A 26864-nucleotide genomic window follows, 5' to 3' on the forward strand; every position below is an offset into this window, starting at 1 on the left:
GACCGACCGACCGACCGACCGACCGACCGACCGACCGACCGACCGACCGACCGACCGACCGACCGACCGACCGACCGACCGACCGACCGACCGACCGACCGACCGACCGACCGACCGACCGACCGACCGACCGACCGACCGACCGACCGACCGACCGACCGACCGACCGACCGACCGACCGACCGACCGACCGACCGACCGACCGACCGACCGACCGACCGACCGACCGACCGACCGACCGACCGACCGACCGACCGACCGACCGACCGACCGACCGACCGACCGACCGACCGACCGACCGACCGACCGACCGACCGACCGACCGACCGACCGACCGACCGACCGACCGACCGACCGACCGACCGACCGACCGACCGACCGACCGACCGACCGACCGACCGACCGACCGACCGACCGACCGACCGACCGACCGACCGACCGACCGACCGACCGACCGACCGACCGACCGACCGACCGACCGACCGACCGACCGACCGACCGACCGACCGACCGACCGACCGACCGACCGACCGACCGACCGACCGACCGACCGACCGACCGACCGACCGACCGACCGACCGACCGACCGACCGACCGACCGACCGACCGACCGACCGACCGACCGACCGACCGACCGACCGACCGACCGACCGACCGACCGACCGACCGACCGACCGACCGACCGACCGACCGACCGACCGACCGACCGACCGACCGACCGACCGACCGACCGACCGACCGACCGACCGACCGACCGACCGACCGACCGACCGACCGACCGACCGACCGACCGACCGACCGACCGACCGACCGACCGACCGACCGACCGACCGACCGACCGACCGACCGACCGACCGACCGACCGACCGACCGACCGACCGACCGACCGACCGACCGACCGACCGACCGACCGACCGACCGACCGACCGACCGACCGACCGACCGACCGACCGACCGACCGACCGACCGACCGACCGACCGACCGACCGACCGACCGACCGACCGACCGACCGACCGACCGACCGACCGACCGACCGACCGACCGACCGACCAGTCTCGTTAGCTTTTTTTGATAACCAGAAGGATACGATTCATTTCCGCTGAAAAATGAAAAACGTTTAGAATATTACAAGGCACAAATTACAAGTCTCTATAAAGAAAAGTAAAACGTTTATGATATATGTAAATAAAAAATGGTTAATCATGTATTTAAGCTCGAGTCTCTAATCACACGCATCTTCTCAAGGCAGCTGAAGCCACTTGACAGCCGCTTTTCATTTCAAATTAACTTTCAGGCACACCAGTTCTCGCCAGCTTCACTTTCAGATCATGATGACGCCGTGGGGTTTACTCAGCAGAGCTGAAATGAAACATCAAATTCCAAGCACCAGCATACAGTATTGTCATTTTCCTCGCAGGGTCTCTATCTGTGCCTCTGTACAGGCATGCCTTTCTGCATATTCAGAAAACCAAGGAAATAACCGCAGAAAAATGAGAGTCGGTTTGGATGGTGTAATCTTGATAATGCATAGATATGGAACAAGGCCTCATCTTCTTTGGCCCTTTGTTTTCAATATTGATTGTGGTGTAAAGCTTCCATAAATAGACCGGCATAATTTTTAGCTCTGGTTTTTCAATCGTGAGCGCAATCTTTCCGATTTTCCACTTGCCGGCTCCAGCTATCAACCTCGGGCAGTTTTCCAACATTGTGGCACAGCTGCGTTCGTTTCAAACAAGAGCTGCTTTCTTGATGTTCTCTTGAGCCGCTGCAAGTGGCCACGTTGGATGAGGCGGACGTTTAATTTCCTGCGCAAAACTCCAGGGGAACTCTTGTTTGTTTCCGTAGTTTAAACAAAACCTTTTTTCATACCATTGGATTTCATCAAAGCTTTGTCATGATAGTTTTCTAATGCTCATAACAGCCACCATGTGCATTCATTTGTGATAAAAGGGGAGGCGAGGTTTATGGCTTCTTTCCAGACGTGCACAATGCTTCTGCGTAAATAGAGGTTATTTCGGGTTTTTTAAGCGCCCTACTCCCAAACACTTTCGCCTGCCTGAAGGTCCGTAAAGCGGATGGTAGTGGGACTCTGTTCTTCAATTACCACCGAATAGACTTATTGCTCTTACCTCCGCCTACTTCTGAAGTTCTTTGCAGGATCGAGCCAACCCAATAATGAGTTTATTTTGGAAGCCTTTCGGTACATTCCTGTCTGCCGGACTGCCGTCACCGCCACGTGATATTATGGTGGAGAGGCTTGACCACGAACCTGCAATGTTCCCAAAGTTAAAGGGCGTCGCTCCTCCATTTCTGTTTATTGTTCAACACCCTGCTCATCCTCCAATATACGGTGGTCAAGCGCAGGAAGCCGCCGAGGACTGGGTGAACCATTTTAAGCACGTTTTGACATTTAACAGATGGGACGAGTAATCCAAACTACAGTATGCGTTTTTCCTTCTGAATGGCCGAAGTAGATCCTGGCAGCAGAATCAAGAAGATTCCCAGCCCAATTAAAATTATTTCAAAAACTAACTGCTCAAAAAAATGCACCACCATCGCACTAAAAAAAATCAAGGTATTGCTCCTAACACGCACACAGGTGCAAAACCAGACCATCGTTGCGAATGCCAAGGGAAAAAATGTTCTTTTTGCGTCCTGGCGCTGACATTAGCGGGCAGAGGGTCACTTTAAACTGGGTGGATACGAAACCATGTGCGACCGCTGGAGAATGAACCACAGAGGTGTCTACATTAAAGAAGTCTCAACACTTGACGCTAGACCTGAGCATTATGACCAGCCACTGATACTCTCCTTGTTTTTACACCCACACATCTACAATCCGAAATTTGATTTGCGAGGTTGTTTTGCAGGAGGTCCTACACCGTCTCCAACTCAACTTGAAGTAGCGACCCTGGCAGATATTACGCGTGAGGAGATGCAGCAACCTCTGGCAATCCCGCCACCAAAGATACGTTACGCAAGCGGCGTCTGCAATTTGAAGTACTAATGCGCTACACAGTACACGGCAGCGAGGACATCCCGTAAGGAGAAAAATACATACCCCAAAGGCAGATTTCTAACGTCTTTCAAGGTGGCTCCACGGAGGATCAAGCAAACCGTATCAGAACGAGCCAAGTCGCGAACGGAAGCAAAACAGTTGAAATGAGAAGGGTAGATGTACACTAACGCAATGAAACTAGGATAACGAAGCACATTAGAAATGATTTATCAATCGTGAGAATAGTTCGTCGAACTATGACGTTCAGTCCAGCAGGGGGAGCGTGGTGCAATAGCTGTATCGGCGTGGACAGCTCGGCAGGTGACCGATGTGTAGTCAAGGCGGTAGTCGCGGCTGTCCGTTGATGGAGACGCGGTGGGGTACAGCACCGCCGCAGGCCTGACCTTCCGACGGCAGACCGGATTCTGGACGCGGAGCCTCCGCAGCGATGGCTTTATCTCTACCCAAGCCTTGTCGCGCCATGGAGGAGACAGCCGCCTAGAGCTTTTCACCAGGAACGGCAGGGGGGCCACCTTGACCTGCGGCAGCACGCCCTGAACACGGAACTGCAGGTATGAAGAGCCTGCAGCGCCAGCAGTGTCTCCTGGTGGGCAGCAAATGGTAGTGCCCAAAACGGCGTCCACCGTCCGAGGCAGAACGAGGCAGGTGGGAGACGGAACCAGGCGGAGAGAGCTTCCCGATTCCATTCGTCCGGGTCCATATCAACAAAACGTCCGCAACCCTACCCATTCTCTTATCGTGCCTCGCTTTTCGAGCCATTCGAGCCGCCACGCTGCGCGTTTCGTTTCCTCTTCCTTTTTTCCTGAGCCTGGCTTCCTTCCCTTCGTGTTTCAGAGCCGCTAGTAGCTGCTAGTCCTTCACAACGTCTCAAGCCCTCTTCCGAGATCCCCCCTTCCCCAAGTTGTGACTGAGGCACAAGCCCCCTCCCCTCGCCCTGCTTACGAAAGGGGCTCCAGACCCAGAAATAGCGACGTTTTGCAGAGTCTGGTGACCTGCCTGAAACCGGATGCATGCCTGAGCGCCGATGGATAACTCTGTCACCGCTATCACGAGATTTTTGCCGCCACGCCGCAGCTACGCAGCTGCCATTCTCTGAAGATCTAAGTCTATTCGGTCATACAAAAAAAGCACCATTTGGCGGTGATGTTGCTTGCTGGCAAAGTCATGAAAATGATCCACAGGCCCGCCACATGACGGTGCTGTACAAAGATGGCAGACGACGGCGCAATTACTCTTTAAAATGACGCCACTGCGCAGTAAATGACAACGATGTGCCACAGCCATGATCGCAGCACCCGCAGACGTGGTGACCATACTATAAAGCCAAAATTCAATGCGCGGAAACCAAATATCGATGTTGAAATGGCTATCGACAATTCACGGTGGCTACTCAAGTGGACACAGGAGCGGATTACTTGCTCATGAGCAGACCGTTTGCGGCTCACATCGAAGTAATGACAAGCATTTGGCAGTGTCTATAAATCTGCCACGGAGGGCACTTTATATCAACTTCTGGGCGATGCTCTACATGAAAACTTTCGTAGATACCTTCAAAGCTTTACAACAATGTTCCCGAGACGGGATCGTAGGCATGAGCTTCTTACCTGAGCATCCTGAGATCACTGACATTATAACTTTGGGTCCACCATGATTTCGCGGCGGGACGAAGCCATACTTTTAAAGAAAATGCTTAAAAATGACTACTGCCTGAGTGTCCTCATCCCTTGAGGCCAGGACTACTGAGACCATTTAGGGCAGCGTCACTAAATTAAACATGCTGTTGCTCTTTGATCGAGGCATGGGGATCACAAGGCGTATCACCCGCTGGTGAAACAAAGCAGCTGCGCTGCTCATTACAGCATGAGCAACGAATTCCGACACCTCACCCGAGGCACGATGATCAATTTGTTCGACGAAGTAATCCACATTCCTAGAATTCATCCTGCTCGGCCGACCCGCAGGTTAATCTTCTAAGACCCAACGCCCACATTCGACATCACTCGAACACTTCTCTGTACTGACAAGCTCAAATGTGCAGTAGCCTGTGAGGATGAAGCGAGTGCTTTTCGTTCTCATCAAAAGTAGGAAAATATCAGTCGCAGAGCATAGCATTGTAATTGACGAAAACGCGTGACCTCTTCGATAGAAACCTCACCGTAAGTCGCCCCGAGATCGCCAAGCCATCCGCCACCAAATTGGAGAAATGCTTCACAATAACGCCATCCAACCGTGCAAAGGCCCCGGGCGCTACCGGTTCTGGTGGAATTGGAAAACGGCACTCTCAGGTTCTCCACTGATTAGCCAGGACTAACAAACGCAACGAAAGATCGACGATGCGGTAGATTGACTCTGCTGCACCAATTACTCCTCGTCGGTGAATCTGAAAAGCGGGTGCAGGCAGATGTGTGGTCGACAAAAATCACTGACACAAGACAGCCTTCATCACGTAGGACGGCCTGTATGAGTTCGGCGTCGTGCCATGAACGCTTTGTTTCGCACTAGAATCTTTTCAAGTAGTAGCGGACGCAATGTCAGCACGCACCAAGTGGCATGCTTGTCTCACATAGCTCACGTAAAAACTTCTCATGTAAAAACGTCAAAACAAGCCTCAGGTAAAGACGGCGCGACAACGCTCGAGGCACTATTGACGGATGTCTGTAACGAGTGCGATCTCGACTTCATAACCTATCTGCTGTGCGCAGAAGCGCCATGAGTTGTCAGCGCATTAAAAGCGAACAGTACACCGACGCCGCACACTAAAATCTGTTGTCGCAACAAGGAATAGAAACCGCGTGACCTTGTATGGGCATTGACATGCATTCGTCTCTTCGGACTCAGCGAAAAACTTTTCCGCCAATTGCTCAGCTGGTAGAGGATATCCTTCGATGACTAGGTTAAATCGGCTACCAAGTCTTTCCTGGTGTAGGGACGGCGCGCACCGACTGAAATGGTGATCGTCATGTGTCTAAAGCGAGGTTTCCAGCAGTAAATTATGCTATCTGTTTGCGTTTACTCTCAGTATTTTCTTCCCATATTTCTGTTTTTTTCTAAAAAATCGGGTCGATGCTTTTTAAGAGGGGCTGATGCCCTAAAGCTTTGGTTGATAAATGACGCTCGATCCCAGCATCACTCTGCATTGTTTGTCAAGAGGGGTGGCAGGACATTTATCTGAAATTTTTGTAGCCATGCGTGACTGGTTCTTCCTTATTTCTACGTTAGTCTAGCTGCTTCACACGGCTTATCCCAAAACTTGTTCGTGAGCTTTAAACTCAGTGCATCCGAGAGCTGCAGGAATTTCATCGACCTCCTAACACGATTCTTCCTATCGACGCCACTTAGTTCTAGTTCTATGTTGGCCAAAGCTTAAGCTGAATAGTGAGTTTAAAGTTTTTGGCTCCCGTTGCCGCACTATGAATTGGTTCTCTTCACTCCGGCCCGATCGTAGTCAAAGCTCTGTACATTAAAATTTCCATGATTATCCAATGTGTAATTAAAGGGAGACTCAAAGACATTTCTATAATTGGCGGAGTGCTTTACTTAACGTGTCTTTCTTTAGTAAACAAAATGTGTTATTTTAAGGCTGCTCTTGCGACAGCTTCCTCGCAATGCCTCCGCATCAGTCATGCAGCTCGTAATGCACGACACTGGTCTCTCCCATACTTCTTCATTTAATCCTATCCAGTAGCAGCTGCGGCCTTCTCTTTGCGCGGCTGGCATTCCTAATCTTGTGGCAATCACTCCCAATTACCCCATTTTACACTGGAATGAAAGGCTGGCAAAAATAAAATGTTTCAGTGCACCGGGTTGAAGAAAGGCTTTTTGTATTGGGATATAAACCATAAAATCTGCAGTTGACTAAAAGGCCGTTCGAGTGGCCCTTGTACCTGCGAATGGCAACAGTTTACTGCTAGAAAACTATTTCCCGATCTCACAAAAGCGCTCAAGTAAGAAACTGCTCCAAAGCATTAATGCTAATCGCGCATATGAATTTTTAAAATGGGTTTCTTTTATCCGCGATCTTCAGCATGTATTTAATTATTCTGATTCGACTGTGACTTATTTAGTAACAATGATATCTTCTCTTGCTTTGGTGCTTTAAAATAACGTTGAAGTTGACTCAATATTGCTGAGCTTTGGAAGCCTTTTGTTCAAGTTAGCAAAGACCAATTATTTGTAAAATTTTAATACAGAAGCCTAGCTTATATACCGGATTCCTAGATTTATGACTAATCAATAACCACAATCAGTATATTTAAGTTGAAATAGAACTGTCGGAATGTGTTTAAGTAACTTAAAGAGTAGCACTAGGAAGTGTAGTTGGAACGCTATCGTTTTTTCTCTAAATAATGACATCATTCGAGGAGTTATTCCTGTCGCTCTTATTCTTTTCTTTGCAGATGGCTGCTTGTAATATTTTAAAATTAGATGTTGTGATCACCAGAAGCATCTCAATATTTCTCCAATTTCTTCGCGAGGTGCAAGAAATGAGGCATTCTCTCTAGATAGCTGAAAACGAGCTTCCTCCGCTTTACAAGTCATAAGAGTTTATTTGTTTCTACAACTTACCGTCAAAGTGTCCCTTAAAGGAAGTCCCTTGCAGTAATTCTTTACTTTTCACAGTATAAATTTCTCAGCGCTTCCGCTTTCCAAAGCCATAAGTTTTAAGGAAGAACACTGCAAAGCCCAATCTAATGTTAAGGTACCTGGCTATAATTCGCAAATGAGGTCAAATTTTGATTAACAAGATTAGCGCATTAGACTGGGACAAATAGAAACAGGCAGGATGAGCGATCGTCGTAATTCTATTGATTTGCCCCTGTCTAATGCACTGGTCTTATTAATAGATCATAACCACCAACGAACCCGGCTTCCGGCCGTGAGGCTTAAGGCAGAGTATGGGTACATCATGTGGAACCCCTCTAAAATAGAAATAATACTCAGTATGAAAGGATTCAAACATAGGCTGTAAGTTTTCCTTCATAGTTCCCATCGCAAGTTTAGCCGAAGAATCAATGCTAGCGGTATCCGAGAACAAAACAATAAACTGACATTAAATCCTGATCTATGATTAGTCATTTTTATAATGGACACACTCGGCTCATCTTCCAGTTTCATTAAGCTAGTGCTTTGCTAGCACTGGCATGTTCAAGTTTTCCTTCTCTCTTCGTGCGACAAGGCAGTGCAATCAGTCCGAACAGTTATTAACATTGACCGCGAAGTGACATTCCTTTTTGTTTAGTCTTCTTTTTGCTCAATGTTCGAACCTGTAAAATTATCCCAAATATTGAATGAATATAAATGAAACGACGGAGCACAGCACAAAATGAAAAGACCTCGCGTCGCATCTGAGTAGCGCGCCATTTTATTTCGGATGACATTTCGGATTTTGTGTCTTTCACTCAACATCATTCTTACCCCATCCATGACGCCTTGTGCACATACGAGTTCCGTCGCCTGTTTGAAATTACCTAGGCGCGGCGGAATTCTCCGCGAATTAAAGACACAGTCGCATTAAAATATAATATTTACGTTTGACGGAGCCGGACCAGTTCTCCCAGTAATTATGTCATGCGAATTAAAGTTGGTGGATAAAAAGAGGCGTCAGTGTCCTACTTTCTACGCTGCGCGCAAAAAAGTACTTATAGGAAAATATCCATGCTCCCTGACATCAGAGCTTAAGAATATTATCAGTTGCGGCTATCTTTCCTGGCACCTACGCGCTGCGGTATAGTGACCGCAATCGCCGCTGTATGTTCACCCCTGACACCGAACGAGTCCCTTCTTTGGCGTACAAGGTATAATCATCACGAGTGAAGCTTCACTGAAGACTTGTGGTTTGATTTGCATGTTGAACGTAAAGTGGGTCTATGCGTCGTGTCTGGATTTAATAATATGTAGGTAAAGTATATGAGGAATAGAGGCGGAAACAGAACTGTTTTCTGACAAATCGCCGGTGCTGATCCCCTGTTTTCTATATTTCGCTCTTTCTGGCTAATGGCACAGCATCTCTGGCACAAGATGTTCGAGACTATTGCCGCGGCCCGGCTGCCCACGGCGATTGCTTTGTCCGTGGAAATGGCGCTTCGCCGGTACAGACCCCGCGACCTGAATTCATACGCTGAGGGCGTCAGTGAACCACGGAACTACTCAATCATGGATCCGTGCACGGATTTCGAGGGACCTCAACTGGCAAACGTCAGAGAGGTAAGGCCCAGAGAAAGGTAAAATTCGACGTGTAGGCTCGTATAAACATACATATATAGATAAGCGCGGGAATAAGCGGGAGATAGGGACCTTTAAAGCACTACTTGGCATGAATGTAATGCAGCTCCTACTTCTGTGCACTGCACGTATTACATGGCCAGTTTCATTTATGATGTAGATATTAGATGTAGATGTAGATAACACTTAACAATAGTAAGCTGGAAGCCTAACGCCACTTACAAAGTAAAGTATGATCGTACCGTTAAAAGAACCTGTGATGGTCTTCTAGCAAGGGGAAAAATAACATTACACGTACGTTATACTGCCTGAAATCTTCATATTGTGACGGCTCCCAGCGCTATATCTTCCGATAGTATATTTCTCGGTGCCTGCTACCGTCTCTTCGGTTCTAATTACAAGTAATCTAGTGAGCTACGCACGAGTGTTTCAAAGATCATTAATGAATGGCCTACTGATAATGTATATCTTTGGCGGATTTTATTTATCCTTGATCAACTGGGCTAATCTGTCATCTAGACACAACTGCACAAAAGAGGCTCATTTTAAACCTGTCTACCAATTGCATTCTAGTAGTAAACCTGGCCACCCGAACATTAGCATGAGTCCAGGTGCCTACAACACTCTCCATGACTATCAGTTTAGGACGATCTTGTACAGATCATAGCAGGGTGGCACAAAACAAAATTCAAGGAGTGTACGATGGGGGCTAGTTGGTAATCCATGAACTAAGAACGAAAACCACGCAAAGGACGATACACAGAGAAGAAGTAGGCAGGACGAGCGCGGACTTGCAACTATTTATTGAAACATATCTTCCTTCCATCACCAACCCTACGCATGCGCAACAAGCAATCTCTATCTAATCGAGTTCAGGAACTTCAGTTCCTTCATGTACAGATGGACCGAAGCCTCGCTTACACACTTTTCGGGCCCATATCTATCAATCTGCCAGGCTTCGATGAACTTACGTGTTTTCTGGTCTTTGGCCCTTCCGATTATCTTTGTACGCTCAAAGAGTGGCGTGCATTTATTGTCACACGAAAGACAGTGTTTTGGCAAATGCATGCCGCTGTGAGAGCCCAACGAATTTTTATGTTCTTGTAGGCGCTTATTAATGCAGCGTCCCGTTTGCCCCACGTAAACTGAGCCGCAACTAAGCGGGATTTCATACACTACTCCCTTCTACAGGACACAAACTTGATTTTGTGGTTAACACCACAGCCTGCTTTTGTTCTTGATTCATTGTTAGTTAGCACGCACAAACGGGACAGCTTACAATGCGCCGGAAAGAAGATTTCCACACCGAATTTTCTTGCCACCCTCTTCAGGCCATGTACATAAGACCTCGCATGGCCTGAAGAGGATGGCAAGAAAATTCGGTGTGGAAATCTTTTCGGCACATTGTAAGCTGTCCCGTTTGTGCGCGCTAACTAACAATGAATCAAGAACAAAAGCAGGCTGTGGTGTTAACCACAAAATCAAGTTTGTGTCCTGTAGAATGGGAGTAGTCTATGAAACCCGCTTAGTTGCGGCTCAGTTTACGTGGGACAAACGGGACGCTGCATTAATAAGCGCCTACAAGAACATAAAAATTCGTTGGGCTCTCACAGAGGCGTGCATTTGTCAAAACACTGTCTTTCGTGTGGCAATAAATGCACGCCACTCTTTGAGCGTACTAAGATAATCGATTTGAATTTGCCAGATAAGGCACGACTCTCCATTCATCATGTGTTCCGCAGGAGTGGTCTATGCTATCCCCTTAGCGTGTGGGAAGACCTATGTTCGCCAGACTGCGCGCTGCATCAACGAGCGCTTGGGGGAACTTGCCCGAAATTTATCAGATTTGAAGGATAAATATGCACATTTGGTAGCGCATATTATGGGTATTATAGCGCATATTATGTCGCATAGGGGATATTATGGGTTGCGACGGATGCGAGGCGCGATTGAGTCAGACTAAGATTCTTGGCAAAAGCGCCGATAAGAAGGCACGTGAATGTCTGGAGGCTTTTCACATAAGGAAACTTGGCAATAGGTGCGTCAGCAGCCCATCTGTTTCACTTTTTTCATCCGAGTTCGAATTCTTAGATGCCGCCCTTCAATAATCTTTGTTAACTTTTTTCTTTTGTTTTGGTTACCGCTTGCTCATGTGTGCTCGCTGTGATGGTCGCTTCGATATCTTTACCTTCCCTGCCCTCCTCCTCTTTTTTTTTTCAGCGAAACTTCGCCATATAAAGGCGCTGCCTGGTTTCAATAAATTTAGTTGTGAGTAAAAATAGCGCTTTGTGTCTCGTCCTTGTCTTTTCGTGGTTTGCATGCTCTGGCGCTATTTTCTTCAAATCAAGTATGCACCAACTCGCCCAAGAAGAAGTGTTAATAAAGATAATCGGAAGGACCAAAGACCACAAAACACGTGAGGTCATCGAAGCCTGGCAGATTGATAGATATGGGCCCGAAAAGTGTGTAAGCGAGGCTTCGGTCCATCTGTACAAGAAGGAACTGAAGTTGCTGAACTCGATTAGATAGAGATTGCTTGTTGCGCATGCGTAGGGTTGCTGATGGAAGGAAGATGTGTTTCAATAAACAGTTGCAAGTCCGCGCTCGTCCTGTCTACTTCTTCCCTGTGTATCTTCCTTTGCGTGGTTTTCGTTCTTAGTTCACAAAACAAAATACAAGCATATAAACACAATCAAATTCCCATTTCCAGGCACTTTTCAAACAGCAGTAAAGAATTATGATTAACAGTCTCGCTATTAAGTTTGTTCCAATCAGTAATTGTCCTTGGAAAAAAAGAATATTTAAAGCAGTTATTTCGCGCGTTAAAAGGGGTTATTGTTAGTGCATGCCTCTGTCTTGTGTTATAACCTGAGGAGTAAGAAAAATAATCAGAAGTATCAACTTGATAATGTCCTTTTATAAGCTGGAAGAAAACCTTCAATCGACAAACACGATTGCGCTCAACGATGGGGGTAATCCACTTCGCCTCACGAGCTCACTTACAGATGCACGGCCATATGAGTTTAAAACAAATCTAGCTACTTTATGCTGTTTGCGCTCTAATTTAGGAATGTTTGTTAACGTGAACGGGTCTTAAATGATTACGGCATATTCTAGTAACGGACAGATGAGAGAATTCTGCGCCAATTTATTGTCGCTTGCTCCGGGCGGTATAGTGATTCAGTCGATTCGTTTTGTTAGAATTGTTTGCCTCAAAATATTCCGTCGCACATGCTCTATGCCAACAAGTTTTGAGGAATGATATCGTATTCTCTTTTCAGGTGACATGTTGATGTAAACACGCGGTTCATTTAGGGGTAAAAAAAACTTTTATAACATTTCGCGATGAGTTTAATTATTCTCGCCGATCAAAATGAGGTGCCCTCAAAACCAGCCTGCTGCAGTGTGCGCACTACCCTTAGGTTTAGTGAAAAAAATGTTCCTAAATCCTTCAACATAAGTTACTCACAAAATCATTGAATAGAGAGTAAAATCATCAAAACATTCAATGAATACAATCTCCAAATCAGCAGCGAAAATTGGTCCACCATTTTTGGCGTCATTTGCATAATTGAATGCTCTTCACTGATTTAAGAGACTGTTTAATTTGTTTATTCGAATCTTGACTGCCATTGCCAGTCGTATGACTACTTTTCAAAGTAACTTGCTTTAGCAGCGTTCAATTCTTCATCAGATTTTTTCGATAAGTTTTGAATTCTTGGAAGTCACTGATATCGCTAATAGCGAAGGGGTTGCGGAGCAGGTATTTCTTGAGGCTAACTTTAGCTGATCAGTTTATTCGTTATCCGGAGTATCCAGCTTCAATTTCAGACACAATGTGCGTTACCAGCAACGTGTTTACAGTAAACAAGACTTTTCGTAACAAATGAAAAGCAACATTTTCGATTATAGGGTTCAATGCACACGACCCACTCGGCATGTACTAGCAAATTTTGTGCGGTATGACAGAGACCTATAAATATTTGTATGCTTTACACCTAACTTAGCACTTAAAAGTCAGAAGACTGTCACTAAAAATTTGAGCGATAAGACCGGACAAGGTATATTCGCTTCAAAATTATATAAAAATATAAGAATAAACGTCGACGAACAGCCATTTCTTGTGGATAGTGTAATATTATTTTTATATAATGTGCACTAAGTAGAAAAGTGAACGCCTTTCTAGGCGAACAGTTAAAAAGAATATACAACTTAAAATCAGGCCTACAAAAGACACCAAATCTGTTCTCATTACCGTACGGGAAAAGGCGTTTGAGTAACTCAAAGCAAGGGGCAAAAGTTCATTCAAAGGGCAGCCCGAAGGCAGCCAGAGGCGGATAATCGAAGAGGCCCCAGTGAGTTTGTTGTAGTAACGTTGGTACTACGTCTGCCGCTATGGGCGAGGGTGGCGATGGTGAACACCATCAAGATTCGCTCATACTACACATAAATACCTGCGAAAGCAGAACACTGAACAGCCGTCGGCGTAGCGCAGTTGGTAGAGCACCCGAAATTCAAAGGTCGTGGGTTCGGATCCAACCGGCGGTTCATGGTTCTTTTTCTTCTGCTTTTATAAATCTCCCATTGACGAAAAACTGCAAATTGAAAAATAAAAGCCATCCCCATGCTTCTTCGTTTCGATGTCTGTTGGCTTCCGTCACTTAATTTGTCCAGAACTGCGGGACATGGATTGTGTTATTTCAGCCGAGTCCATTTCTCCAGTGCTTCAGGAGTGGTCAGTGAGCATCTTCCCCTCTCGCGATATGAAATAACAACAAACTTGACTGCACAAACTGGCAATACTCACGTCGCAATGCTGTTTACTTCCGCACATGTACGGAGGTGGTAAATACAGCGACCGGCGCGAAGCCATGGTGGGGCCTATGTCAGTACATTTGTGCCGTTCGCAGTGAATTGTGGAGGCGAAAGCCGGAGCATTCTTTCCACGTCTTCGGGTGACGCAGCAGAGTGGTAAAAACAAATCTTCGCCATTTGTCACGGCTGTCAAGCGCAGCTTTCCATGTGTACCTTCATTCTGAAGGAATTAGGCGTCGGCCTATGCAAGTATCTGCACATTAAGGTTCCCAAAGACCGCAGTATTCTTTGTTAGCCCCTTCGCTGAGTTGTTGCACGCGTTTGCGGGCTCGCTCACCTGTCTTTTCATTTCATAGTTCTTCTAAACAACGTCTTATTCATGGGAATATCTATATATTTCTTACTTATAGGAATAAAATTAAGCGAAAGAGTTCAAAAAACAACAAACAATTACCGACGATTACGTTACTTCCTAATGCGAAATTTGAGCGCTGCAAATAAGCTGTTTCACCTTTTCGATAGTGAGTCAACCCCAGCTGCGGAGTTGGTTTCAGGGACAACGCCGCCGATGCCGACAAAAACAATATGATACCCTCCCTTCCGCAGTGCTAAGAACCAGGTCTAGCCGTGGGAAGGTGGTCACGTATTCGTCGACGTGCCGGGGCCTACGTGAAATAACCGGCGCGTCGGCAACTGAAGAGCACCCTATCCGCCACACAAGAACAGGGGGGGGGGGGGGGGACCCTTGCCTCCTCTTTCTGCATGGCGGCGACGGTGTTCTATGCAGTCACGTTATCTTGACTCTCTAGCGGCGTCAGCGGCATCCAGTGGTATCAGTCGGTCGCTGCTAGCGCTGGGGGGATGAAAGGGGGGCGGAGCTGGTTACGAGGCCGACGACAACGCCGACGACGACGCGAAACCCAGGAACGGACGCCAAAGAGCTGCGCTCTAAAAAGGTGAACCTCTAAGGAGGAGTACCGTTCTGATGCATCCTAGATATTTCGTATCATGAATAAAGCCCATTGGGTGAACTCTGAAGAGTACAACCGTCATTTTAACAATGTTTCTGCACGCCTACGAGCGAAAGCTTTACGTTTATCAATAAGATATTCAGGGACATGGCATCGATAGCTTTTGCGACGACAATATCTGCATTGCATTCTTTCTACCGGTATAGGCGTGTGGTCAAATATTTCGACTTCTGTGTTTGGTTTATCGGAATTCATAACATTTACCTGGCCAAACATGTCGGCTTGCTGAAAGGTTGGCCATTCATCTTCGTACACGTACGACCCTTGGGCAGCGCTTTGGAAGAAGCTCTGCTTATTACCACAACACTCCTGAGCCAAATCAGTGCCGGTGATTTCTGCGCAGGTCTGCAATGATACCGGGCGGGAGTTTACGTGGGACGCGGCCACCATGAGCGAATTCTCTTTCGACACGGATGGGGGCTGGCTCTTCACTTACGACGGAATAGAGTCGCTTCGATACAAGGTGAGGTTTCCTTCATCGCAGCCTAGTCTTCCGCCACTTTCAACAAATGCAAGCATTTGCTTGGTTTGCTCGGTCTGTACTACTGCGTTCTTGCTGCGTGCTGGCGGCACCTATCAGCGCTCCTTTGTCTTTGCAAGTTTTTGACATAGCCTTCAGCCTTCAAGGCACTCATGAGTGGCAATATCCCTAAAGAGAAAAGTATACAACAGCTGTGTCTTACCGGTACTCAGCTATGGGGCAGAAACATTTAGGCTAACAAAGAGGGTTCAGCTTAAGTTAAGGGCAACGCAGCGGGCTATGGAAAGTAAAATGATAGGTATAACGTTAAGAGATCGGAAGAGGGCGCAGTGGGTGAGAGAACAAACACGGGTTAATGATATCCTAGTTGAAATCAAGAGGAAGAAATGGGCTTGGGCAGGGCATGTAATGCGAAGGCAAGATAACCGCTCATCCTTAAGAGCAACGGAGTGGTTTCCAAGAGAAGGCAAACGTAGCAGGGGACTGCAGAAAGTTAGGTGCGCGGATGAGATTAAGAAGTTAGGGATACAGTGGCCGCAACTGGCAGAGGACAGGATTAATTAGAGAGACATGGGAGAGACCTTTGCCCTGCAGTGGGTGTAGTCAGGCTGGTGATGATGATGATGATGATGCTACGCGGGGAAATAAAGCTGCTGTAGCTCTCGCTCCCACGCATCCAAAATCGAAAACGGTTATTACAGACTCTCGCCTGGCCTGTGAACACTCAGGGGAATATCCCCTCTTGGAGCGTAACTTGGCGCAAAAAGCTAGGATTTCTGAAGCTTCGGATGAGCGGTTGCCCTAGTGCCCTAAGACTGAAGGCATATAAATCTATTGTAAGGCCCAGTCTCGAATATGCCTGCATTGTATGGGACAACTACACGGTAGATGACATCCAAAAACTAGAAAGAATGCAACGTCTTGCGGCACGATTCATTTACAACCGTTACAGGCGCCTAGACTCTCCTTCCGCCATGTTGAAACTCGCAGACTTAGAACCACTCTCAGATAGAAGGAAGAAAGCCCATCTGAAGTTCCTTCATTCATTATACTTTCCTCGACTTGGTATCCGACCTGAAAATTACATCGTTAATAATTCCACACGAGCCTCGCGCCATAAGCATGCCCTTAGCCTGAAACCTATTTTTGCACGCACAAATGCCTACAAGTTTTCTTTTTAACCGAGAACAGTTTCTCAATGGAATGCTCTACCGGAGAACTCTCCGTTGTTTTGTAATCATTCTTGATTTTCACTGCTGGTTTAGTAGCTGTGCTGTAACCGCGTTTTCAATTGTGCTTTTGCGTTGCTTGTTTTGTTGTATTTATATCGTTCGGTACTATCGCACCTGTTTTGCTTTTCCCTCCTGTATGTATTTCTCTCTCCTGCTTGGACATACAGCATGTCCGCAGTATTCAATAAATAAATAAATAAACTTCAGAGATGTGCTGCCGCAGATCCAACTGAAACATAATCTGACCTCATGGCTACAAGGTTATAGCAGGCAAAGAGGCCGCTGATGCGGCGGCCCGAGCGCTTACACACCGGGCTCCTCATCCTAACTCTCCTGGCTCAGAGGCTCATCAACCACTTCTACGGTGCCGCGAAATGTCAATCCATTACTGCAACAGCCACCGCCTCTAGCAGGCCATTGCCGAGCAGCTCACTAAGGCGGAGGAGCGAACAATGCGGCGCCTGCAGACAGGACGTCTTCTCTGCCCAGCCGTAGTTAAGCATTTTGATTCTAACATAGATGGGCGTTGCCTGCACTGTGGAGAGATCTGCGGTCCCTTTCAAATGGTGTGGGTATGTACTCAGATTCCACAAGTTCCCCCTTCCCCTCCCCGAGAAGCATTGGAAACTGCCCTGCAGAGTCCCAAAGGGCTCTGTTAAAGTGTGCACGAGACAGGGCCTCGTCGTACAGACTCACAGACAAAGAAAGGATACCGACCATGAAGTGGTGTGTTCTGACTCCAAAACCCTCATTTTGAGCATTAAAGTTTTTCACCACCACCGCCATCGCCGTCCGGCGGAGGGGTCCATCCACAGGGGCTCTCGGCATGCAGTCGGTGTCTGAGTGCTTACGTCCGCACTTTTAAACAACGATGACGTTAAACTCCTCGAGGCAGAGGCTCCATCAAGCGAGGCAGCCGGAGGGTTCCAACTTGCCAGCCAGCAACGGTCGCCCGTATAGATAGGAGCGGAATTCCGACGTAGCGCAGATGATCGCAAGGCAGTCCTCATTTGACGAATATTGAGCTTCGGCCTAGGACAGGGAATGGCTAGCGTGTCAGTTTACTTCCTTCAAACCCTGGGTTTTCCGAACGAGGACGGCGCCTTTACTCAGGCTCTTTGCGTCGGCATGAATTACAGTGTCGGTGATTTCATCAAAGTGCGCGAGGATCGGTGGGGACTGTTAACGACGCTGAATTTTCTTGAAGGCTTCTGCTTGCGGCACCTCCCATTTAAATGGCACATCTGCCTTTGTCAGGTTGGTTAGAGGCTCGGCGATGCGCGAAAAGTTCTTAACAAATCTTTTGTAAAACGCGCATCGGCCGGGGAATCTGCGCGCAGCTTTCTTATCGGTCGGTGTTGGAAACAGATAGCCGCTATTTTCTGGTGGTCAGGGCGTACTCACTCCTTGCAAACGATCCGGCCTAGAAACAGCAGCTCTTCATAGGCGAAGTGGCACTTGTCTGGTTTAAAATTAGGCCGGAAGTCTTGATTGCGTTTGGTATTATTCGAAGCAATTTTAGGTGCTCCTCAATGGTCAAGGCGAATGCAGGGACGTCATCTAAATATACCAGACAAATCTGCCACTTCAGGCAGTCGCTGGTGCGGAACAGAGGCCAAATTACATCTCGTTGAAATTCGAGAGCCTATCCTGAGTGATGGATGTGGTCCTCTAGTGATCTCTATAATTGACGTCGTAGGGGCTGGCTTAACTTGTCTCGTTAAGGCTGAGGACTGCATATTGAAGTGGCGCAGACCAAGGCTGGGGCTTGGTTTGGAGACATCGATGACAAAGATCCAAGCGCATGCTGCTCTTCTTCGTAGATGATTTCTTCAAGGGTAGCTAGCTGAGGCGTGTTGGAAGATCGTAACGGGCAACACAGCTCTTCCCGTACAATTTCGCGGATGACGTCCCCCAGGTGCCATCCGAGAAGGTTGTTGAGCACTTGGAGCGTTCGAAGGCAATGGCGGGCTCGTGCTTAGGTTTTCTCAATAGTGGCTGCTTTGCTGGTAAATTCATCGACGGTCTTCGGTGGAATGCGGGTCAGACAAGCCAAAAGTGGCTCCTAGCACCGCGCATCAAAAGTTCCACCTTCTCTTCCGTCAGGTGAGCATCGGCAGGTCGAAATGGACGCTTCATGTCTTCTGCGTGTGCTGTCACTGTTTCGTTCGGGTGCTGGATGCGTGACTCTACAGAAAACTGAGCTCTTTTTTCCTGGTGGTGTGTGTGAATGCCTACAGGAACTCATGCTTGAATGATCTCCGCGTTGCTACAGAAGCTTCATGGTTTTGGAAGCAAATTCTGGCTGGTCCTTCCATGACAAAAAAAATGGCTGAGGCTTAGCTAAGGTTGAGCAGTCATATGCGAAGCATCTGATGGCTAGGCTTGGTAATAGATGGCTTTCCTTGGTTGACGTTCATCCCGCTCTTCATCGCTCTCTGTGGCACGCTGAAGCTTTCGCTTCTCGTTCAAATCAGGCCTGCTTCTAGGCGGCATCCCAACACCTGGCCGCCTCGTAAGTGCCCGGAGAGCGAGGCAAGCTCAGCTTTATACCGCTGCTGTAGCGTCACGTGGTCAGCTGCAGCGCCTCTGATGCGGAGCCTCCACCGCAGCGGCCGACCGCGCGAGCCGGCAGCCCATCTCTCCTCTGCTGTGACGTCATGTTGTCACGTGGTCAGCCACCGCGCCTCTGATGTGGAGCCTCCACCGCCGCGGCCGACCGCGCGAGCCGGCAGCCCATCTCTCCTCTGCTGTGACGTCATGTTGTCACGTGGTGTCACGTGGTCACGCTAAAGGTCAATGGTAGCTCCACCGCCGCGCTCGACGGGCTGTAGTGTAGCTCTAGTAATATGCTTCGCATAAAAAAAACATCGCTCACTTTAGTCTGGCAATCCCAAGTGTTGATTGTGGCGACAAGGTCAAACTGTTCCAGCCGTTCTTCAGGATCCTTTCCCGGAGAGCCGTTGAACGTGGGCTGCAGTCGAGGCTGGTGCAAAACAATGGGGCCGGTGGCGTAGGCACAGGCGACTTCGGCGTTCAGGAGTCCTTTTTTAGCGTGCGGTACGGTACTGCTCCGTTTTCAGATTAACGCCTAATGAGATGACGGCTGCTTCGCACTTAGTCTTCGGTAGTGACGGCTTCTGCGGCTTCCCCGTAATTTTCTTTTTGGGGCGCTTCGGGCTGCTTTGGAGGCTCCCGGGGGTGAGGGTGTGAGGGGCATCCGGTAGCGCCTCCCCCTGATGTCACATAGTGGTGAGTGCAGCCTGGGGCACAAGAAGCTAGCGGAAATACCTTCTAAACGAAACTCTTCCTTTGTGCTGACTTGCGCCTGCAAGGAACTGACTGACTCGGCCGCGGCGTAGAAGCATGCGTGATCGGCGGTCGTCGAACAGGAGGCCTCAAATAAAGTTTTACCACCACCACCACCAACAGGAGGCCTCCACACCCGGCCATGCTGAATTTAATGCTTATAGTGAACTTCCGAGACACGGCATGCAAAATTACAACGTGGTCACGCATAACTGCGCTTTTGAAAAGACTTGCGACCACACAGGGACGACACAAACAGTGGTGCGCAAACCGTCGAGTGAAAGTTTATTGCGATGTGCACACATATGTAAACTTCACATGCCATAACAAATCCCAAAAAAACGCAGTTATTAACTTTGCAATCATATCAACAAGCATAAAAAAAACACCGCCCCAGCAGATCGGTTTGCCTTCGTTAATACTATTCCAAGAATGGCTTTTCTCGTTTGGATAGCAAAACTCAAGAGTGACTCACACGAGTGCCTTTTCCCGATTCCATGCAGTAAGCTTCCTTTAGCTTCCTGGTTGTCTTATCTCTGGGTTTCAGCAGAACTGTAATCTTTTGGAAGGGGCGTTTGCAGCTATCTCACCTGGGGCAACGTGCCGCCAGATTTCCAGGTGAGTTAATCAGGTAACAGTTGCGGTTATGCTTATTCACAATAAAACTTCAGTTGACAGTTTTCGCAGCAGTTTTTGCGTCGTCCCTGTGTAGCTTTAAGTCTTTACTAGCCTAATTTGAAACCGTCTTAAAATTACAGCATTTTGAACAACGTAGAATCACCTCTACCTATATAAGATCAATCGAGATAAGTCTGGACGCGTCTTGCGATAAAGCCGTGTACCAGCTGCCTTGTAGAATGAAAAAAAAAAGAGATTACAAAGATTCGCGCTAGTATGAACTCATCTGATCACGTACGAGGTGGACAAGTGGTTCTCGTACCGTACTGGGCCATTTAAAAAATGTTCGATAATAAAGCGCCGGTTTCTAAAAATACAAAATCCTGCTTGGCCTTTTTTTTTTTCAGAGCAAGCGAACTTCCTCCATCTTTTTCGACACGCGAATGTGCCTCCCTCGTGCTGCTTGAAAGTAGCCGCATTCAAATTCAAATATTCAAATATTAATTCCAACATTACACCATACAGATATAATGTCGAGGATGGCAGGCAAAAAGCCTCCTGGAGGCTTGACCGGTCCTGCATCCTGGTGTACACATGGCAGAGCGGCGGTGGCAGTCAGCTCATCAGAACACAAGAAGTGAATAAAGAAAGCCCAAAACAAAACATAGGAACATTCACAAATATGTATGAAGGAGAGACAGAGGTATTAAAGAAATAATAAAGACAAAAATGTATTATTCAGGTAGGAAGCATAAATCAGGAACCATTGCTTCCTATCGGAAGGCTTTTTACCAATACTCTCATGATTACAGACATGTGTCCGACAGAGCATTCAACTACGTTAGCTGCAACTCATCCCTGTTTCCCCGCAAGCTCTCGCTCATGTCTGCACTCAAATAAAACAAGCACCATGCCGGCAAGTCCTACCCCTTTGTGCCTCATAAGGCAATTTCCTGGTCTGGAACACTTCTTCGTACTAGCCTAGGCCAGCAAGGACACGCGCCTCTTTTTCGTTATACAATATTACGATCGCCGTGCTGAATCTTGGTTTCTGCACAGACTGTTCCTCGTGTACCTTTTTGCAATAGTGACTTGCGTCTTAGCGTTTAACGCCTGGTACAGCGATCGCTAATAGCCATTTTTTTTCCTACATGAACAGCTGTCTGAAGCCAAGGAGAACTACACGTCGCTAAGATACACCTTAGCCGCCATGGACATCGACTACTCGCACCCATACTACGACAAACTGCATTTTCTGTGGTTGCTGATGGTGTGCGCCCAAAACGGCACCACCTTTCCAGATATGATAGAATGCACCCAATTTTCAGGTCATGTATGTCGTTTACATACTTCTGTGCCGCGCCCCCGTATCTCTGAGTAAAGAAATCTTCACAGCAAACGCGCCCCTCGGCTTTGCAACTCATGAAAAACTCACTGTGATGAAAGGTTAAACGTGAATATGGTTATGTACCCCGGGCAGAAGAGGGACTTCATTAATTCTCCGCACGGGTGTATTATGTAGTCGAGCTTTGGCTCTTGGTCGGCTGAACCTTGATTCCATTTTATACTGTTGTCCTGGCTGGTGTAACGTGCAACGAAATGAAGCCAATCTATCACTCAAAGCCCCCAAGCTGCATTACGGCGGTTAGCTAAGTTCGATATAGAGCTGAAAGTTATGGTTCCATGTCATTCTGTGCCTGCTTCACTTCCCGCGTCCGCTTGCGCTAGCACCCTGCCTTTTACCATGCTAGTGAATGCAGCGTTTATATTGTGAGCTGTTGTACTCTGTTACCTGTCATTTCAATGTACGCCTCCCCGTCCACCTCGCGCGATGAGAAGCCCCTCCAGTTCGATGACGATCTTATTACACATAAAAAAATCTTAAATCATAACTAATTAGGCCGAGAGGTACTTCCAAAAGCGTGTAAGCAGCTCACCAAAAGCGAAGAGTTTGTGTGGCGTAAGCTACAAACCGGAGTATTCCCCAACCCCTAGTTTGAAAGCAAGTGGCGCCCGGCGATTTTCAGCCCCAGGTGCAAACGTTGCGAAGGCATAGCGAACATGATCCAGATGATATGGATGTGTCCTAGCTTTGGAGAACCTGCCAAAACAAGCGAACCCTGGGAGGCACTGCTTCTCAAAAGGGCAGAAACGGGACAATGTGATCTCACCCGTCTCGCCCTTGCCGCTGCTGAGATCCAGGAGATCCCGGTCGACGGCTGAGGGGGAGGACGTGCCCGAGACCGAACTGTGTCTTTGATCCCCGTCAATCTTTTGACGGGTGCTCTTAATTGCTATTCCTCTCTCTCTCTTGTCTCTCTACTCTATGGCAGTAAAATAAGAAATGAGTTGTCTTTTGTGATCTTTCATGGGAGAAATTTGGCCCTGGACAACGTCTGCAACAAATCGCTACTTACCGATTATGTTTTCAGGTAAGCGAAGTTTCTCGACGAATAAACCTCATATTTATACTCGAGCATGGTATTCTCGCACTACTTGCTACAAATAATCTGTAACAAGCTCGTATTAGACACCGAAAATGATATAATTATGTTGTTCAGTGCAATGCAGTACAGGAGCTACCGAAGTCGTTTGAAACGTGGCCGTTTTTAGCTATGCACAGTCTTTGTCGTAAGTAACCAGGCTCCATGGTTTGCTTCTCATTCGTACAATAGAGCGATCACGGCTTCCCTAAAGATGAAAACGTTCTTTGAAAGTTAGGACAGGGGATCGTCTTATCTTACAGAGACTTTGAGCTTGAGGGCTGGCATAATAGCTTTAATATGGGGTTGGAAGAAAAACGTGGAGCCTGGTCCCTTTTGACAGACTGTACATGCGGGTACAAGAATTTTACAGAACAGTATTTCGCCGAATCTCACCTTTCCACTCTAAGTGGCGTTATGGCTTCCGAGTCAAAGTAACCCAATGAATTTAGCTTCATATTCATGACAACACGATCTTCATGGCGAAGTGCATATTGAAAATAAAGAAAAAATGAACAGATTTGAAAACCTTGGGCTGCATTGTTTTCAAGGAAAGCAGTAGGGGATACACAAGAAAAAATTCCAGATATCCACTTAAATCTGCTCAGGTGCAGTGGTGCGAAAGCATTTCTCTTACTGCGCGCCTCCCTCCTTGCGCGCGCCCGCCAACTCGCCTACGCACCTGCCATCTGCTGGACACGCACCGCCATGGAGGAAGGAAAAAAAGAGGAGAGGCCCTTTCCACACGACACCCTGGGTGAAAAGTGTGGAGGAAATCACGTGGTTTTTCCCCGCTCGGGAGGCCATCTTGTCCGGGCAGCTTAGCAACGGCGTCGTAGTTGCTGCTTGCAAACCGGGCGGTAGCAGACGGCCGCGGCGTAGCATTTGGGTGCGGCGTCGGCGTACTTTTCTCAACTGCTCGAGTTTGTTTTTGATCGTGCACACAAGCTGACGTTGACGCCGTTCACTCATATCTCAGGTGGAATTCGCTGCAAAACTGTCGTTGTTGCGTGCATTGATTTCAACGTGCTCGGCGACGACGATCGCACGGGCATTTCGTCTACTCCTTCACTGCTCGGAGCCGTCGGGAGTCCACCACTGCTCAGTGAGGAGCACTCGCGCTGTTCGTTCACGAGTGATTGAATACGCCGTGCGCTAAAGAGGTCGTCGGCGCGGACGTTTCGCGTCCTGTGCGTGCAGTGTGCGTTTGCCATTCGCGCTCCCGTTTCCATCGGCAGTGAAACCTCGTTGCTATTAGGCGTGTTCTTGCAACGCTCCAGTGATCGTCACTGCTGTTAGTGTAACTGTCATTTTCGTTTTTAGCGATTGCGCTTGTGTGAGCGGCGGGGGCCATGACATGGGCGGAGGGCGATATTTTAAAGGCAGCAGCTGCGCTTGCCTTGCTATCAGTATGCTGCAGAAACTTAGTTACACGCTCGTTTCAAGCGTGTAAGGTTTGAAGCATCTAGCGAGCTCTAGCTTCTGAGACGTGCCGGGCTCAAGTGTATTCGTTTATATCGTGGCCAAGTCTGTGTTTCTGCATAGTCGCGCGCAATGTTTAGACCGGTTTCCTGTTGCAGGTTTGCATTTGCTTTTCTATCTGATGTCATGGTCAAGAAGTACGGAAAAGGCGAAGCTCTAACTGAATTAGGAGGCTTTTTCTCACGTGTTTATTGTGCCCACGTCCTGTGATAGTGTTATTTTGGGTAGAAAGTACTTAGTGAAATGAGGATCCACATGTGCACAGAATTTCATTGATGCCTGTGGTTATGTTGAAGAAAAATAATTGGATGCATTCATTACGTACAATAGATCCACTTTCATTGTATGTATTGTCGATCACAAGTAATGTGTGCTACTATGCAGTGACATTACACGCTAGCATTTCATCAAGTAGCAAAAAGTGGTGCGTACAGCTGCAGCTCTGCACGTTAGACATGAAACACAGCATTGAAATGATGCACACCACCGTGAAACTTATACTGCAGCCACTGGGTACTCCTAAACTTCTAGAAGTCTGAAAAGCTACGGTAGTATATATTATGCACAATACTAAATCGGTTGATATGTGAAACATGCTATGTTATATTATGCACAATACTAAATCTGTGGATATGTGAAACATACTATGCTACAAAGGGTGGATTCATGGAGGGGGGAAGTCACATTTTAAACATGTATTTCTTGGACTTTTTTCATTGAGAAAAAGATGTTCAGAATGGTTACCCTGTGTATAATTTCAGATAAATCCTCCCCTGCAGTCTACTATATGCACTTTGGCCCTCTCCGTTTCTGTCACCTGTGTGAGTGGCTCTTGGAGTTGTGAATCAAAAGTGATTGCTGGCACGGCCACCATTACAACACGTTATGACACTGCATTTTGCGTTCAGAGTCAAGAACTCAAACCTTTTTGGTATACTTGCCCATCCTCACTGCTGTATACGAGAAAGCATCCCTTGCATCACCCGCATGAAAACATGCTTGAAGATAAGTATAATATTTAAGACCAACAACTAACTACTGCAGAATTTTTCTTAGCCTCAATTCTGCAGCAGAAGTGACACAGCCAGCTTCCCAAACATATGCAATGGAAGCAGATTGCAACATTCAGCAACAAGAGCTGCATTAAAAGGCAGGTTGAACACTAAGGTGGGGTGTGTCGTTACGCGGAGCGATCGATGCATTGAAATGAATCTCGCGAAAAGGTGGCACTCCGGAACCGCGCTTCGACACGCGAAGAAGCGTTGATTGTTTTGATCAGCAAACTTTTGCACCTCACCAAACAGCACAGAAACATGAAGCCGCTCTCGGCGATGCTTAGCTGCGTTTGGAAGGCCACACGGCGGGTGTGTAGTAGCCCGAGGGGGATGGTGAGCTGCGCTGTAAGCGGCGCGCAATGTCGTTTTCTTCGCCTGGCGTCGGAAAAGGTTCAGCGCACCTGTGCGCCGGTCTGTGTCTAGGTGCGTGTTTGCGGGGAGGGAGGTGTAGGAGTGTAGCGGCAAGCGGCGCGTTTTTTTTACCTTTCTTTTACGAAGCGCTTGAACAAAGTAGCGTTGGCGGGGCGTCTGTTCGTCGCACGCTCCCGGTGCTGGCATCGGATCACAACGGCGCATTTCATCCTAGCTGATCTTTTGCGGCCGATTTGTGCGTCGACATTTTACGCTACTGACGTGTGTCACATATCTGATTAAGTAAGAAGTAACCAATTGCGTCTTTTTCAATGCCGGTATGCTATTGGCGTGGAAGTTTTGATTGACAAGGATAAATTTGCTCCCAAGTGTAGGGACGAAACCAATTAGTAAGCAACTCATGCACGTGCTAAACATATACACCTCTAAAATATGCGCTGCGTAGTACAGCTACACTGCAACAGAATTTCTTTTGATATGTGTGTCTTCTGCAGAACATTTAAAACAAGACCGTAATAAAAAATGTCACTCAAGGACTTTCCAGCTCATCAAGTGAATTTCTTTGCATAATATCTCCGAGCATTATGTGCACGTGCAACCACTCCAGAACACGCCATTATTCGAAGCCTTGCATAAAAGGGACGTATTGGGAGAGTGCTGCTGCGCGCACATATGGGCTATTTGATTCATGCGTCTTCATCATATGCAGTGCACATCCAATGTAGCTTATTTGTCCCTTAGTTC

The 26864-nt window shown here is 47.6% G+C and overlaps 1 protein-coding gene across 1 annotated transcript in view; it reads left to right on the forward strand.

Annotated features, from left to right (window-relative positions):
• LOC149337210 (uncharacterized) overlaps positions 1-22951 on the forward strand; it is a gene marked incomplete at its 5' end in the record, with an annotated part of 41623 nt that extends 18672 nt beyond the window's left edge. Inside the window, 4 exons of the mRNA XM_089554349.1 lie at positions 9024-9224; positions 15432-15551; positions 21888-21998; positions 22925-22951. Of these exons, the coding sequence (XP_089410475.1) occupies positions 9024-9224; positions 15432-15551; positions 21888-21998; positions 22925-22951 (459 nt within the window). The remainder of the gene's footprint in view (positions 1-9023; positions 9225-15431; positions 15552-21887; positions 21999-22924) is intronic.
• Positions 22952-26864: the final 3913 nt, after the last annotated feature.

This window comes from Amblyomma mixtum, chromosome 7 (assembly GCF_055824585.1).
Source record: "Amblyomma mixtum isolate Tamu chromosome 7, ASM5582458v1, whole genome shotgun sequence".
Classification (NCBI taxonomy): domain Eukaryota; kingdom Metazoa; phylum Arthropoda; class Arachnida; order Ixodida; family Ixodidae; genus Amblyomma; species Amblyomma mixtum.